Consider the following 17332-nt stretch of genomic DNA (forward strand, 5'->3'; position numbering starts at 1 on the left):
TTCCCCTCCAAGCCACTCACCATTCTTAATTGGAAATATATCGCTGTTCCGTCAGTGTTGCTGGGTCAAAATCCTGGAACTCCCTCCCTAACAGCACTGTGGGTGTACCTACACCACAGCAGTTCAAGAAGGCAGCTCACCTCCGCCTTCTCAAAGGCAATTAGAGCTGGGCAGTAAATACTGGCCTAGCCAGCAACTCCCACATCCCGTAAATGAAAAAAAAATGTTGGGAAACCAATGGCAGAAGTGTGAGGGCAGGGCGCCATTAGGGTTGAAATGTTGAGAGACCAGTAGGGAGAGTGAGGGGGCAGGGTGTCACTAGGATAAATGTATTAGGAGACCAATAGGTTGGGGGTGTGAGTGTGGGCATTGCAAGGATAGTCATGTTGGGAAGCCAATTGGGGTTGGGGGAGGGAAGGGAGTGTGAGGGTGGGGCATCGCAAGGATAGTCATGTTGGCAGACCAATAGGGGGGAGTGTGAGGGCAGGCATAGTGAGGATAGACATATTGGGAGACTAATGGCAGGAGTGCAAGGTCAGGGTGTCACTAGGATAGGCGTATTGGGAGACCAATGGGGGCTGTGTGAGGGCAGGGCATCACAAGGGTAGACATGTTGGGAGACCAATGGGGGGAGTGTGGGGCAGGGCAGGGCATCGCAAGGTTAGTTATGTTGAGAGACCAATGGGGGGGGGTGTGAGAGGGGTGTCACTAGGATAAACATGTAGGGAGTCCAACAGGGGAAGTGTGAGAATGGGGTGTCACAAGGACAGACAATTGGGAGACCAATGGCAATGCGAGGGCAGGGTATCACTAGGATAGACATGTCAGGCGACCAATGGAGGGAATGAGAGGGTGGGGCATCACAAGGATAGAAATGTTGGGAGACCAATAGGAGAAGTATGAGAGCAGAGTGTCACTAGGTTGGACATGTTGGATGACAATGGAAGGAGTGTTAAGGCAGGGGTCACTAGGATTAACTTGTTGGAAGACCAATGGGAGGATTTAGAGGCCGGGATATCACTAGGATGGACATATTGGAAGACCAATAGTGGGAGTGTGCGGGAGTTTCAAACTGATGGAACTTTTAGAGCAACCAATAATGGGATCATGAGGGACGTATTGGAGGCTAGGGATTGGACAATGAATACATTCAACCAGCGCTGGTAATCCCAATAGGACCACAGTATGATTTCTACGATATTGATTGTAATGCAAATGCTTTTGAAATAAAAAGATGTGTATAATATTTCCATCTGACAGACTATGAAACAACTACTACTCTGTAACCCTGGTTTTAATCATTTACCCATATTTGCCTGGTGATCTGAGACGCGATTTCTTTAGCATCAAGTACAATTGATGGGGGAAGGGATGAAACTTCAGCAGCTTTCAAACCTCATGCAAAAGAACAAAAACATGACATTAAGCAAGAGGAGAATTGTATGGCAGCTGATACTTATATTCAGAGCAGTAGTATGAGATGCCCACGGGTCAAGGAAAATAACAGACAAAATACCCCAAGCAGCACTTGATTACTGTCATGAAGAGATATTAATGTGTATAATGTTTTTGGAAATTATTTTTAAACTGGACTTTTAGTAGGGTCTGTGTTTGTCTGTGGCTTAATTATATTAAAGCCAGCTAGCCTGGGTGCTTTGATGTGTAATAGTTTGAGATGTTAATTAGATAAACGTAAAGCTAGAAGGTAAAAAGTACATTTGCACTTGTTGAATAAACCATTCAAAAGAAGGGAGTAAAATCATGCACCTAGTTAGCAGACACTAAGCAATGTGTTTATATTCCTAGTAAAACTGGTGCTATGACACAGGGGTTTTATTGTTAGAAGAGGTGGGGTTCAAAAACCTAGTGATACAACAAGAATTTACATTCAAAGGGAAGGCTAGGTATAAACAGAAAGGAATTTTGTATGTGCAGGTCAGAGGAATATAAGATCTAAGCAGTGTGTAAGCCCTACAACTGTGTCTGCAAAGGAACTAAATTGCAAGGGACCTCATTTTGAATTTGTAAGGTCAAATGTGCTTTGCCTGGTGTCTGTTCGAAATCTATGGGCAGAATTTTTCCGTCGGCGAGCAGGGGGCGGGGCCCACTCACCGATGCGAAAATGATGCAGGATGGTGTCGGGGGAATCATTTAAATATTCAGGAAGGCGGGGGGGGACAGCAAGATCAGCTGTCCACCCGCCGACCTGTCAATGGCCAATTGAGGCCATAATCAGGGTAGTTAAATCAATTAAAGGCCCTGCCTGTCCAACCTTAAGGCTGGCGGGCAGGCCAAGAGCCCCAGCGGGCTTCTGAAAAAACATGAAACCGCATCCACTGGCGGGATGAGGTTTCATGTCGGTTTTAAAAAGCTTTAATAAAGTTTCTGTGATATTTATTAACATGTCCCATCTCATGTGGCATTGTCACATGAGGGGGACATGTTAATAATTGTTTTATTTTTCTATTTTTAAACTTTCAAAAACTTTCAGCGATCTCCCTGAGGCAGCACTTAGCCTCAGGGAGCAGTGCGCTCTTTCGCATGCATGCGTGAAAGAGCTCACTCTGGTAGTTGGGGAATTTCCCCCCCCCACCCCCACAGGAAGCGCATAGCACTTCCTGTCCGGCGGCCCACTGGGCGGGCCTTAATTGGTCCGCCCACATAAAATGGCAGCAGGGCCTGTTTTGGCAGTGGAGTTCGGTTGCCCGCCCACCCACCCATCAAGGGCAAAATTCTGCCCTATGGGTTATTGTTGCTTTGATGAAGATTTACCTGGGAGTGATTAATTTGGGGATATGTTTAAAAGTTATTATGGTATTCATTTGTAGACATGTGTATTTAGTTGCTAAATTAATAAATGCTTAATTTAGTTTTATACAAAAAAACCTTTAAATTCATTCATGGGATGTGGGCATCACTGACTAGGCCAGCATTTATTGCCCATCCCTAAATGTTCTTGTTCAGAGGGCATTTAAGAGTCAACCTGTGGGTCTGGAGTCACACATAGGCCAGACCAGGTAAGGGTGGCAGATTTCCTCCCCAAAGGACATTAGTGAGACAGATGGGTTTTTATGATAATCAGCAATGATTTCATGGTCATCATCAAAATTAATTCCAGATTTTTAATGAATTCAAATTTTACTATCTGCCATGGTGGGATTCAAACCCGGGTCTTCATAGCATTACCCTGGGTCTCTGGAATACTAGTCCAGTGACAATACCACTTTGTCACCATCTCCCTCTTCTGAATTCAGAGCTGCATCTCAAACATACCATTTGAAAATATAGCTTGTGACAGTTGTTCAAGTTTCCCTCTGGGATTTAAGCAAATCAGCCTTTACCAACTGCTGTGTCATAACAATTACACAGAACATAGAGTAAAAAGTTTTATGATTAAAGTAACTCTGGCTGTGAATTTACTTCCAAAAATATCTTTCTTGCCTTTACCATTGTTACTTCTTCACATTGATTTTTGTTAACCTGCATGTTCAAATAAGTGAATAAGTTTTCTGAAGTCCATTCTCAGGATGTGGGTGTTGGTGGCAAAGCCTGTATTTATTGTCCATTCCTAATTGCTCTTGAGAAGCTGATGGTGAGCCACCTTCTTGAACTGCTGCAGTCCATGTGGTGAAGATGCTCTAAAAGCGCTGTTAGGGAGCAAGTTGCAGGATTTTGAACAACAGTGAAAGAGCCACCAATATATGTCCAAGTTGGGCTGGTTTGTGACTTCAAGAGGATGGTGTACCCATGCATCTGCGGCCACTGTCTTTTCAAGAGGCAGAGGGCATGAGTTTAGGAAGTTCTGTCAAAGAAGTGTTGGTGAATTGCTGCAGTATATACTGCAGCCACAATCCACCAGTGGTGGAGAGTGTGGATGTTTAAGGTGCTGGATGAAGCCTGGTTTTGCAAAGATCCAAATTGTTAGCTTGGATCCTCAAGTGCTCAGGCCATATCCTTTGCCACTCTCCCTATTTAAAAAAATGTATTCATCTTCAGGATGAGGGCATTGCTGGTAAGGCCATCAATTCTCACCTATACTTAATTGCTGTTGTACATGACCACAAGGTATTATGTATTTTGGGTGTAATTTCCTGCTGCATACAGTCTTATCCACTTAGAACATGAATCAGGCAGTCGCACACATTGGGAAATCACACAAACACAAGCCTTTGATTTTCCATCCATTAATGAATGCAGATTATGGGCTGCATGGGTATAGGGAGATAGACCAGGCTGTATTCTATTGAATGCTGTTGTATTATATTATCGATTAAGGGGGTGATTTAATCAAGGTTTTTAAGATTATTAAAGGATTTCATTGAAATAAAGAAAAACCACTTCCTCTGGTGATAGATATCAGAACAAGGGCGAGTAATCTTAAAAATTAGAGCTATGCCATTCATGGACGATGTCAGGAAGCATTTCTTCACACAAAGGGTTAGTGAAAATCTGGAACTCTCCAAAAGAATGCTGGGTCAATTAAAAATTTCACTGCCACCACCACCATGCATGATAAATGCTGCCAGACCTCCTGAGCTTTTCCAGCATTTTGTGCTTTTATCACATATGTAACACTTCAAGATAGGTAGGAAAGCAAGTTGTGAGGAGCGAACAAAGACTCTTCCCCAGAGAGCAGTGGAGGCTGGGTCATTGAATAAATTCAAGGCTGAGTTAGAGAGATCTTTGATCTACAAGGGAGTCTCGAGCGTTATGGGAGGTGGACAGGAAAGTGGAGTTAAGCCACAATCAGATCAGCCATTACTGACTGGCAGAGCAAGCTCAAGGAGCTGAATGGCCTACTTCTGCTCCTATTTTTTATGTTATGATCTTATGAGGCCAGTTTAGAATCCCAATTGCTGCTACAAGTTAGATCACCTATTTCCATTTCAACTCACGTTACTTGATACTTGAGTTTCTCATTTTAAGTTCAACAGCCAAAACAAAACTATATGAAATTCAGATCAATTCCTCTATTGCAGTCACAGCTGTCACAATTTAGCTACCATCTAGAAGGACAAAGGCAGCAGATGCGTGGGAACACCATCACCTGCAAGTTCCCCTCCAAGCCACCCACCTTCCTGACTTGGAAATATATCGCCGTTCCTTCACTGTCGTTGAGTGGAACTCCCTCCCTCACAGCACCATGGGTGTACCTACACAATAGGGACTGCAGCAGTTCAAGAAGGTAGCTCACCATCACCTTCTCAAGGGAAATTAGGCATGGGCAATAGACCCTGGCCTAGCCAGTGCCCACATCCCATGAGTGAATAACAAAAAATTATCTTGATTGTGATGATAGGACAAATGAGCTTTTTGTATACATCAGCATTATATGAAGTTATTCTGGGGATAGGATCAGTACCTGTCAAATATGTGTATGTTTAAATCAAAAAAAATAATTTTCATCAAAGTTAAGAGTAAAGTTTAAATTTGAAGAACCTGATTAACACTTAAGGGAATGCATAAACTTGCCTGTTAATCACTTGAGAATGAACAGGAGACTGAAGGTAGATCTGATCGAGGTGTTTAAAATGTTACAAGAATATGACCCTCAGCATGATGTAAACTAAAAAGCTGACCTCGAGCAGAGTGACGCACAAAGGGGTGGGGGTGCTAATCACCCTGACGTTTTGAGTAACTGCCCTGTGTCCATTGGTCAGAAAAGTTTGAATTGATGATTGACACTAGGTAAGCTACCAGCGCCCAGGAAAAGGGTATATTAACAGCTGCTCACACACAAGGGCCAGGTCCTGGTGGGGTTGTACACGGTGATGTCTTGTTGAGGGGTCCAGGTGAGGTCCTTGTGAGTTACTGCTGAGGTTGCAGTACTCATCAGTAGCTGCCTTCTTCAGAATGGGCGAGAAGGAGGAGGAGGAAGATGAGATCAACACATTCTGTGCCAACCGTTTCAGTAAATCAGTAAACTGCTCTCGATTGCTACGGGTCATATACATTTTTCTGTCTAATTAGTTAAGGTATCATATCTAAACTGTTGTTTCTTAATTCTCTTAATAAACCACCTTAAAATTACTTACAAATAATCGAATGCCTACTCAGTTATCTGTGGCGCTGAAACCAGAAATTTTATACTTTTTCGCACAAAGAGTGATGGAAATCCAGAATTCTCACCTGTATAAGGATGCTGAGTCAGATGAAACTTTCAAGGCTGAGTTAGTAAGTTTTTTTTGGGGAAGGGCATTAAGGAATATGAAGCAAATAGGGTTGAGGTGCCGATCAGCCCTGCCGATCAGCCACGGGCTAACGGAATGACAAATCAAGCTCAAGCAGCTGAATGCTCCCCCCCCCTCCCCCCACTGTTCCAAAGTTACCATGTCCTGCACCTTACCGTAGTTTTTCTCCTCGGTACAACCTTTGGAGAGAATGTATGTGTAGACAATCTTATTGTAGTTTCCAGTGTTGCTTTGATTATGTTGAACTTCAAAGTGGTTGTTTTCCACGTTAGGATACAAAGCATCCAGTTGGCAGACTTCCAGGAAGTGAGTGGCAAATAGTGTGAATGCCTGAATGGAAAGAAAGCAGTTTGTTTCAAATGATAAATATCAAACAAAACCATTTCAACAAAGATTGTTTCAATCTACAGGATATCAGGAGTCAACCATTGCTCAGTGGGTAACATTCTTGCCTCTGAGGCAACCCCACTCCAGAGATCTGATACGTAATTTAGATTGATGCTCTCAGTTCGTGTTGTACTGAGGGAATGCTGCTTTTTTTTAATCTTTTTTTGAATATTCATTCATGGGATGTGGGCTTCACTGGCTGGGCCAGCATTTATTGCCCAACCCTAGTTGCCTTTGAGAAAGTCATGGTGAGCTGCCTTCTTGAACCGCTGCAGTCCATGGGGTAGAGGTACATGCACAGAGCTGTTAGGAAAGGAGTGCCAGGATTTTGACTCAGCGACGGTGAAGGAACGGCAATATATTTCCAAGTTAGGATGATGAGTGACTTGGAGGGAAACTTCCAGGTGGCAGTGTTTCCATCTATCTGTTGCCCTGGTCCTTCTAGATGGGAGCGGTCATGGGTTTGGAAGGTGCTGTCTAAGGAGGTTTGGTGAGCTCCTGCAGTGCATCTTGTAGATGGTACACACTGCTGCTACTGTGTGTCAGTGGTGGAGGAAATGAGTGTTTTTGGATGTGGTGCCAATTAAGCAGGCTGCTTTGTCCTGGATGGTGTCAAGCTTCTTGAAGTGTTGTGGGAGCTGCACTCATCCAGGCAAATTGTGAAGTATTCGATCACACTCCTGACTTGTGCCTTGTAGACAGTGGGCAGGCTTTGGGAGTCAGGAAGTGAATTACTCGTCATACGATTTCTAGACTCTGACCTGCTTATGTAGCCACAACATTTATATGGCTAGTCCAGTTCAGTTTCTGGTCAATGGTAACCCCAGATATTGATAGTGGTTGATTCAGTGATGGTAATGCCATTGAATGTCAAGGGGCAATGGTTGGATTCTCTCTCGTTGAAGACGGTCATTGCCTGGCACTTGTGTGGTGCAAATGTTACTTGCCACTTGTCAGCTCAAGCCTGGATATTGTCCAGGTCTTGTTGCATTTGGACATGGACTGCTTCAGTATCTGAGGAGCCGTGAATGGTGAACATTGTGCAATCATCAGCAAACATCCCCACTTCTGACCTTATGATGGAAGGAAGGTCACTGATGAAGATGGTTGGGCCGAGGACACTACCCTGAGGAACTCCTGCAGTGATGTCCTGGAGCTGAGATGATTGACCTCCAACAACCACAACCATGTTCCTTTGTGCTAGGTATGACTCCAACCAGTGGAGAATTTTCCCAGATTCCCGTTGACTCCTTGCTAGGGCTACTTGATGCCACACTCGGTCAAATGCTGCCTTGATTTCAAGGGCAGTCACTCTCACCTCACCTGTCGGAGGTGCAGTCTTTTCATTTGAGCAAGGTAATCTGAGGTCCTGTCAGGTCCCTTTAGGTGGACATAAAAGGTCCCATCAGCATATTTCAAAGAAGAGCAGGGGTCTTCAACCCTGGTTTTCTTGGTCAACATTCAGCCCTTGATCAAAATCAGTAAAACAAATTATCTGGATATTGCTGTTTGTGGGAACTTGGTGTGCACAAATTGGCATTTGCACTTCTGACAAATGATAACACTTCAAAAGTGCTATATAAATTGCTGAAAAAAGAGACAGACTTTCTAAATTTTTTGTCTTGCACTCTTCAGGACAGATCACAAGATTACCAACAGTAAAGGGAACAACAATTTTTACTGCATTAGAGAGTGCTGATTGATTGGCAAGTGGACTCTGGCTGGAAGAGGCATTGCCATGGAGAATGCAGCTGGGAACAATTAACTGTCAAGCTTTTGTTCAAATATGAACCAGGCAGGTCGGCTAAGGTCTGATTAGTCAAGGCATTGCCATGGGAAATGAACCAGGTAATGGCTGTCCCCCCAAGCTTTTGTTTGGTTGAAAAAGGTACAATGTATGGACATGTTCCTTCTGTCTGCAAAGGACAGGGCACTGTGCATGAATATATATGCTTTCTAGCACATGTAAGTGAGCCACAATTCGAGCCCAACTGATAATCTTAAAATGGTTGTCAGTATAATTCTTAGCACAGGATTGTTTAGCAATTGCTGTCTAAGCGCAGAATCACATCTAATGTTGAACACTAAGTCTTGAGTTTGCAAGTGCCGGTGTGATACCAGGTAGAAAGGCCATATATCCCAACAACTGGCAGATCGTGTCAAACAGCACATACCTTTGGCTGTTTGCAACAGACAAAGTATTGACCATACCCAACCAGCCCGTGCTTGTAAAACTCAAAACATAGGTGTTCAACACTAGAAGTGATTCCGTGATTGGGCATTTGCTAAACAATCCTAACTATGCTGAAAACTAATTTAAGATTATCAGTCGCAGAGTGGCCCATTTGCGCATGCTAGAAGACACATATATTCATACACAGAGCTCTGTCCTTTGCAGACAAAAGGAGCATGTCCATGCATCGTGCCTTTTTCAACTAAACAAAAGCTTGGGTATAGCCATTCCCTAGTTCATTCCCATATGGCCATGGCTTGACCAATTAGAGCCGATCTATCTGGTTTGATTTTAAACAAAAGCTTGGAAGTTAACTGTTCCCTGCTGCATTCTCCATGGCATGCCTCTACCAGACTCCACTTGCCAACCAATCAGCACTCTCTTCTCATGCAGTATAAATTCATGATCCCTTTACAGGGGTGATGGGAATGTGGAATTTGAAACACAAACATATCAGCCATAATCTTATTGAATGATGTAGCAGGCTCGAGGGCCCGAATGGCCTAATTCTACTCCTATTTCGTATGTTCATACTGTTGGTAATCTTACAATCTGTCTTGATGAGTGCAAGATGAAAGTTTAGACAGCATGTCCCTATTTTCAGCAATACTCAAGTTTTGTACTCTCTAATGACTACTATATAAAACCAAGTTTATCAATCGAGGCATAGATCACAAAAGTAGGGAGGTCATGTTGGAGTTGTATAGAACCTTGGTGAGGCCACAGCTGGAGTACTGTGTGCAGTTCTGGTCGCCACATTATAGGAAGGATGTGATTGCACTGGCGGGGATTTCACCAGGAAGTTGCCTGGGATGAAACATTTAAGTTATGAAGAGAGGTCGGATAGACTTGGGTTGTTTTCGTTGGAGCAGAGAAGATTGAGGGGCGACCTGATCGAGGTGTACAAGATTATGAGGGGCATGGACAGGGTGGATAGGGAGCAGCTGTTCCCCTTAGTTGAAGGGTCAGTCACAAGGGGGCATAAGGTCAAGGTGAGGGGCAGGAGGTCTAGGGGGGAATGTGAGGAAAAACTTTTTTACCCAGAGGGTGGTGACGGTCTGGAATGCACTGCCTGGGAGGGTGGTGGAGGCGGTTTGCCTCACAGCCTTTAAAAAGCACCTGGATGAGCACTTGGCACATCATAACATTCAAGTCTATGGGCCAAGTGCTGGTAAATGGGATTAGGTAGGTAGGTCAGGTGTTTCTCACGTGTTGGTGCAGACTCGATGGGCCGAAGGGCCTGTTCTGCACTGTGTGATTCTGTGATAGTGTTGGGAAACCCACTTTATCCTCGCACTGAGATTTCTGCTAAGGTTAATTACATGGAGTCTGCAGTACAGAAACAAGCTATTTGGCCCAACTGGCCCATGCTCATGTTTATGCTCCATATGAGCCTTATTTCATCTCACACCATCAGCATATCCTTCTACTTGTTTCTCCCCACTGTGTTTATCAAGCTTCCCCTTAAATGTATCTATGGTGTTGCCTCACCTACCCCATGCCTTTGTGAGTTTCACATCCTAATCACTGAGTAAAAAAGTTTTTCCTGAATGCCCGGGCTTTATTCATGACTTTCTTATATTTATAGGGCCTAGTTCTAGGCTCCCTGTCAAGTAGAAACATTTTCCCCACATCTACCCCATGTACAGAATTTTACAGGTGGTGGAATTTCCTGCTCTGCTACCTAAAGAGTTGGTGGGGAACAAATCCCCACTAATGCCCAGCAGTGTTAATTGGCCTGAGGCAGGATTTCCACACCTCACTCAGGAGGAAGTGCCACCTCAGAGAGCTGCTGGCCAATGTGATAGCCACTGGGAGTGCTGGCCACCGTTGGGACAACAAGCCATTCCCAGATTCAGGTGTGGAGGGAGCAGACCATGGGTGGGAAGGGGTGGCGGGCAGCACATGATGTGGAAAGTGGGCCAGTGATGAAGGCACCCCCCTCTCCTGCCCAAGTCCTGAGCAGGGTAAACTTCAAGGCCTCTTCCATGGATGTCACTTCCAGACATTCTTCCTCCAGCCAAAAAGTTGCAGCAATATTTGGCCACTTAAGGGCCTCAACTGGGGCAAGGGTGGGTGTCCGCCTTAGGCCTCACCTGCCCCCTGTAAAATTGTGGATAGTTGGGGGTGAGCAGGAAGGCCAACCGGGGAATTCTACAGGCCCACCCCCCACTGCAAATCTGCCAGTGGGGGACTGTAAAATTCTTCTCTATGAAATCCCTTCATAATTTTAAGGACCATTATCAGGTTATCCCTCAGTTTTCTCTTTTATAAAGTAAAGAGCCCCAGCCTGCTCACCCTTTCCTATTATGTGTAACCTCTCATTTCTGTCATCCTTATAAATCCCAAAGATTGTTCACACAAAGACTTAAATGATCAAAACCTTTACCTTGAAGCTGAGCAGAAATTCACAGACTGCATGGCAGATACCAATGCCTTCCTCTGTACTGGTGCCTCTACCCAATTCATCAATTATAATGAGAGATTGATCAGTGACATTATGCATGATGTATGTTATCTGCAGGAAAGGGAAGAGATGCATAATTAATCTTTTATCTTAAGAGTCACAGGGCAGGATCTTGCCCCGTCAGCGGGGGAGGGGTTGCACAGGAGCGGGCGGGCTCCCAATCGGCGTCCCAGGTCGGGGGCGCGCCATTTTACGTGGGTGGGCCAGTTAAGGCCCCCCCAGCGTGACGTCCACCCAGAAGCGCTTCTGCGCTCCCTGTGCAGGCGGGGGTGGGGGGGGGGGATTCCCTGAGCAGGTCTGTGTGCTCTGTCACGCATGCGCACGGAAGAGCGCATAGATCTCCCTGAGGCAAAGTGCTGCCTCAGGAAGATCAGCTTAAATGTGAAAACCAATTTAAAGAATAGAAAAAGTTTCACTGACATGTCCCCTCATGTGATACTGTCACAGGAGTTGGGACATGTCCATAACTTTTATTTAAAATATTCTGAAATTTTTAAATCCCTCATCAAACCTCATCCCGCCTGTGGATGAGATTTTATGCTTTTTCAGAAGGCCGCCTGGGCTCTTTATCTGCCTGCCAACCTTAAGGCAGGTCCATTAATCATTTCAATTATTTTTTAATGGCCTTAACAGGCTGTTGACAGGAGGTCTGAAGATCTAAATGACGTGGGCTGACATTGGGATGCACGCCCGTCCCTGCTCACCGACCAGACAAAGTTGCCATAGAGGTCTACAGAACAGAAAAAGGTCCTTCGGCCCATCAAGTCTGCTCCAGTCAAACAAGTACCTAACTATTCTAATCCCACTTTCCAGCAATAGACCCATAGCCTTGTATGCCTTGGCAGCGCAAGTGCACATCCAAATGCTTCTTAAATGTTATGAGGGTTTCTGCCTCTACCGCCCTTTTAGACAGTGAATTCCAGATTCCTACCACCCTCTGGGTGAAAAAGTTCTTCCTCACAACCGCTCTAAACCTCCTGCCCCTTACCTTAAAACTATGCCCCCTGGTTATGATCCCTCTACCAAGGGAAAGGTTCCTTCCTGTCACCCTATCTATGCCCCTCATAATTTTATACACCACAATTATGTCCCCCCTCAATCTCCTTTGCTCCAGGGAAAACAACCCCAGTCTATCCAATCTCTCCTCATAACTAAAACCCTCCCGCCCAGGCAACATCCTGGTAAATCTCCGCTGCATTCTCTCGAAAGCAATCACATCCTTCCTATAATGCGGATTCCAGAGCTGCACGCAATACTCTAGCTGTGACCTAACCACCGTTTTGTACAGTTCCAGCATAAACTCCCTGCTCTTATAATCTATGTCTCGGCTAATAAAGGCAAGTACCCCATATGCCGTCTTAATCATCTTATCTACCTGTCTTAAGGGACCAGTGGATATGCACACCAAGGTCCCTCTGATCCTTGGTACTTCCCAGGGTCCTAACATTCATCGTGTATTCCCATGCCTTGTTTGTCCTGCCCAAGTGCATCACCTCACACTTATCCGGATTAAATTCCATTTGCCAATGATCAGCCCATCTGACCAGCCTGTATATATCCTCCTGTAATCTAAGGCTATCCTCCTCACTATTTACCACCCCACCAATTTTCATGTCATCTGCAAACTTACTGATCGACTCTCCTACATTCAAGTCTAAATCATTTATATATACCACAAACAGCAAGGGACCCAACACCGATCCCTGTGGAACCCCACTGGCCACAGGCATCCAGTCACAAAAACACTCCTCCACCATCACCCTCTGCTTTCTGCCACTCAGCCAATTCTTGATCCAATTGGCCAAACTGCCTTGGATCCCATGAGCTCTTACCTTCATTATCGGTCTCCCATGCGGGACCTTATGAAAAGCATTGCTGAAGTCCAAGTAGACAACATCAAATGCTTGCCCTCATCTAGACACCTGGTCACCTCTTCAAAAAATTCAATCAAATTGGTCAGACATGACAAAAACGGAAACAGAAATACCTGGAAAAACTCAGGAGGTCTGGCAGCATCAGCAGAGGAGAGCACAGTTGACATTTTGAGTCCTCATGACCCTTCAACAGAACTCAACTTCCCTTTAACAAAACCATGCTGACTGTCCTTGATTTGTCCCTGCCTCTCCAAGTGTAGCTTAATTCTGTCCCTCAGAATTGCTTCCAATAGTTTCCCCATCAAGACAGAAATAGGGAGAGTACAGGGCCAACATATTCCAGTAAAGATAAAGGGTGGGACCAACAAATCCAGGGAACCCTGGATGTTGAGGGACATTTTTTAATAAATCACCAAATGCAAAAATACATGACTCTTGCCTATTGTCTAACAGATTCCTAAATTCTTTAAACAAAATATTATACGTATTCTGATAGATGGGGGATTTCAGAGATGGTCAGTCTGACTTCAGGGCTAAGCTTGCAGCTACACTGTCACTTTGCATTGCTGCAAAGTAAGTTACAATGTGCAGCCGAACCTGTCACATTCTGGTGTTAATGCTGCAAATGAGCTGGTGTTTATGCTGCAAATGAGCCTCTTCCCACCCTTTATTTCATATTATCAGCATAACCTTCTATTCCTTTATCTTGTCTAGCTTCTCCTTAGTCTGGATTAGTTGGGGGTAAGAGAGCTACTCCAAATAAATAAACAAATTGGATAGAGCCCATGATGCTGGAAATAATGAGATTATTTCAAAGCTCTGTAAAAGTGTTGCTTGGCTGCATTAAGAAGAATGAGCTTACATTTTAATGACACCTTTCACGACTTCTAATATCTCAAAAGCACTTTTTCAGCCAATGAAATACTTTTGAACTGTAGTCACTGTTTGAAGAAATGTAGTCATCAATTTGTGCACAGCGACCTCCCACAAATAGCAACATTATTATAACCAAATAATATGTCTTCAGTGATGCTGGCTGCAAGATAAACATTGGCCAGACAACCAGGGAAAACACCTGACTTCAAAATTTCGAAATAGTGCTGCAGGGTCTTATATGTCCACCTATGACGGCACTCAGTTTAACAGCTTTGACAGTACCTCTGACAGTGCAGCACTCCCTCAGTACTGCACTGGAATATCGGCGTAGTTTATAAGATAAGCAGTTACCCCACCAACATTCCTAGATGATTCTAATGCTTTCTACATCAAACATTAATTACATAATCAGGACATCTTCAAAAACAATTAAAAAGGAAATTAAGAAGATTTCCGCACCTCTTTCATCTCCTTCATAAAGGTTGATGAGTTTGTTTCAATGTCATCATCTACACCTATTCTGGTAAAGATCTGATCGGCTATTCGAAATGAGGCATACTCGGCTGGAACGAAAGAACCTAGTGGGGCACAAAAGGGAATCTTATCTTTTGCCCCCCTCCAATTTTTCCATATTCCTCAGAGCACGTAAGCATTTACAATTTTTGTTCTAAATCTTAGAATGTTTTTTATAAGTTTCATTCAGAATTATGTGGATCACATAGAATTCACAGCACAAAAACAGGTCTGTCATGAAGCTATTGATGTATATTATTGGAAATTATTTTTCTTTTAAAATAGAGGTTTAGTTTGTGGGTGTGTCTTAATTGGATTAAAACCAGCTAGTCTGGGTGCTTTGATGTATACTAGTTTTGAGATGTAAGAGAGGTAGAGTGCATTTGCATTTTGTTGAATACAACATTCAAGAAGGGGAGTGAAATCTGGCACCTAGCTAGTGGAGACCAAGCAAATTTTATATTACTAGTAAAATTGGTACTATGAAAGGTGTTTTATTGCTAGAAGAGGTGGAGTTCAAAGGGGCTGGTGATACAATGAGAATTTACATTCAATGAGATGTGCTAGGTATAACAGACGGCAATTTTGTGTGCGCAGGGCACAGGCAATGTAACATCAAAGCCTGTAAGCCTGCCACTGCGTCTGAAAAGGAACCAAAGGGAAAGGAACCTCATTTAAACTTTGTAAGGTGAAAATGCTTTTCCTGGTGTCCACTTAAAGTCTATGGGTTGCCGTTGCCTTAGTAGAGATTAGTTTGGGAATTTGTTAGAAGTCATGATAGTAGTAATTTGTAGCCACGTGTATATATTTAACTTATGCAAATTAATAAGTGTCTCATGTCTCTTGATATAAAACCTCTGGAGAACTGGTGGTCTGATTCCTGAATTTAGAGCTGCATCTCAAACATACCACTTAAAAATATACGGTATGACAGTTGTTTAAAGATTCCCTCCGGGATTTTTAAATAAATCAACTTTACCAACTGCTGGGTCATAACAACTGGGGGCTCGTGCAGGATAAAAATATTTCTAATTCCCTCAATGGTTTGGAATTGCTGAATCTAAAGGTTACGAGTACAAGAAACACTTTGCATTCAGGAATTGGTGAGGTAGTTTAGAAGTGGTGAGACTGCAAGATGGCTTTAGCAATTGCTAAGACTTGTCTGGGAGTAGAAGATATAATTCTGATTGGGTTGGAGAAAATAACCAAAAGTAGTTTAACAGCGTTCGCAAATAAGTTAAAATTGGGGTTACCCGAGGGTGGTAGGAAATCAGGTATAATTAAAAATATAGCACAGCATCTACAGTCGAAAGGGAAACCTGACACTAGTGAGTCACAGCTGGAGGTAGTGAGACTTCAGTTACAAATGAAGATGCTTGAATTTGAACAAGCAAAGGAACTGAAAAAGCTTCAATTAAATGCAAAGGAAGAGAAATGGTTTTTAAAAGGCAATTAGAAATTGTGAAGATAGAGAAAGAAAGAGAAAAAGAGAGAATTCCAACTGAAAATGTTGGGAGTTAAAAAAGAGACGCCAGTAAGTGAGAAGGACTTATCTCCAGAGTAGAACCCCGTGCGGGGATGTTTAAATTTGTACAAGCTCTTCCAAAGTTTGAGGAAAAAGATATTGAAGCATTCTTTATTTCATTTGAGGCTGGCTAAACAGATGAAATGGCCACAAGAAAACTGGACATTATTATTGCAGTCTAAGTTGTTAGGTAGGGCACATGAGGTATATGCTTTGCTATCAGAAGAAATGTTGGTGAAATATGATGTGGTGAAAAAGGCTATTTTGAGTGCATATGAGTTGGCTCCTGAAGCATATAGGCAGAAATTTAGGAATTTGAGAGAATAGCCTGGGCAAACTGATACTGAGTTTGAAAGAGTGAAATAAAGTAATTTTAACCGGTGGATACGGGTGTTAAAAATAGAAACAACTTTTGCAGCTCTTAGGGAAGTATTTCTTTTGGAAGAATTTAAAGATTCAATCCGTTTTGTAGTGAGAACTCATGTGTAGGAACAGAGGATTGATTCTGTAAGACAAGCAGCGGAGGTAGCTGATGGTTATGAGTTAGTTCATAGTGCTAAACATTTTTTTTATCACCCTTTCAAATTGGAAAAGGATAAAAAGTGGGAAGGTGAAAGGAAGGTAGGTAGGTCAGGGAAGAGGAGTAGCTAGAAGTTCCCAGGAAGTTTTTTCTCAGAAGGTTGAAGTGACACCTGAAAATTGAGGTGTTTTCGTGGTAATAAAGTGGGGCACACAAAGTTGGTGAGTTGGAGATTGCAGGAAAAATCTGTTGGAATTATTGGGGTACAGAAAAGCTCTGTAAAGTAAAAGTATTGTGGGTTTTGAGGTTCAGGCTCAGGGGAAACCAGTGGCTTATGTACAGGTGAAACAGGGAGAATCAGTGATAGGTGAAGAAGTGGGAATGTGTTCACAGCTTACTCAAGAGAATTCTGAGGAGCAGGTTGCAGAAATGTTTAAAGACTTTGTGTGTGAAGGGAAAGTCTTTCCATGTGCACAGGGTGGAGTAGGTAAAGATGTTAAAATTTTAAGGGACACAGGGGTTACTCAATCCTTAATATTGTGGGATAATGATATTTGTTGTTCAAAGGAAATATTGCAAGAGCAGGTAAGAATAAATGGGATTCATGGAGATGCTAAATCTATTCCATTATGGAAGGTAAATTTTAAGAGCAAACGGAAGGTAGGTGAAGTTATAGTTGGAATGGTGGAAAAATTGCCCACTGCAGGGTTTCATTTTATTCTGCGTAATGATATAGCTGGATCACA

At 43.3% G+C, this 17332-nt stretch overlaps 1 protein-coding gene across 1 annotated transcript in view; it reads right to left on the reverse strand.

Annotated features, from left to right (window-relative positions):
- The window catches only part of msh4 (mutS homolog 4), a 108141-nt gene that overhangs the window by 1754 nt on the left and 89055 nt on the right, over positions 1–17332 (reverse strand). The window contains exons 16-19 of the mRNA XM_041207852.1: positions 14488–14606; positions 11201–11329; positions 6347–6521; positions 1307–1395 (exon numbers count right to left, since the gene is read on the reverse strand). Coding sequence (XP_041063786.1) covers positions 1307–1395; positions 6347–6521; positions 11201–11329; positions 14488–14606 — 512 coding nt within the window. The remainder of the gene's footprint in view (positions 1–1306; positions 1396–6346; positions 6522–11200; positions 11330–14487; positions 14607–17332) is intronic.

This window comes from Carcharodon carcharias, chromosome 16 (assembly GCF_017639515.1).
Source record: "Carcharodon carcharias isolate sCarCar2 chromosome 16, sCarCar2.pri, whole genome shotgun sequence".
Lineage (NCBI taxonomy): Eukaryota > Metazoa > Chordata > Chondrichthyes > Lamniformes > Lamnidae > Carcharodon > Carcharodon carcharias.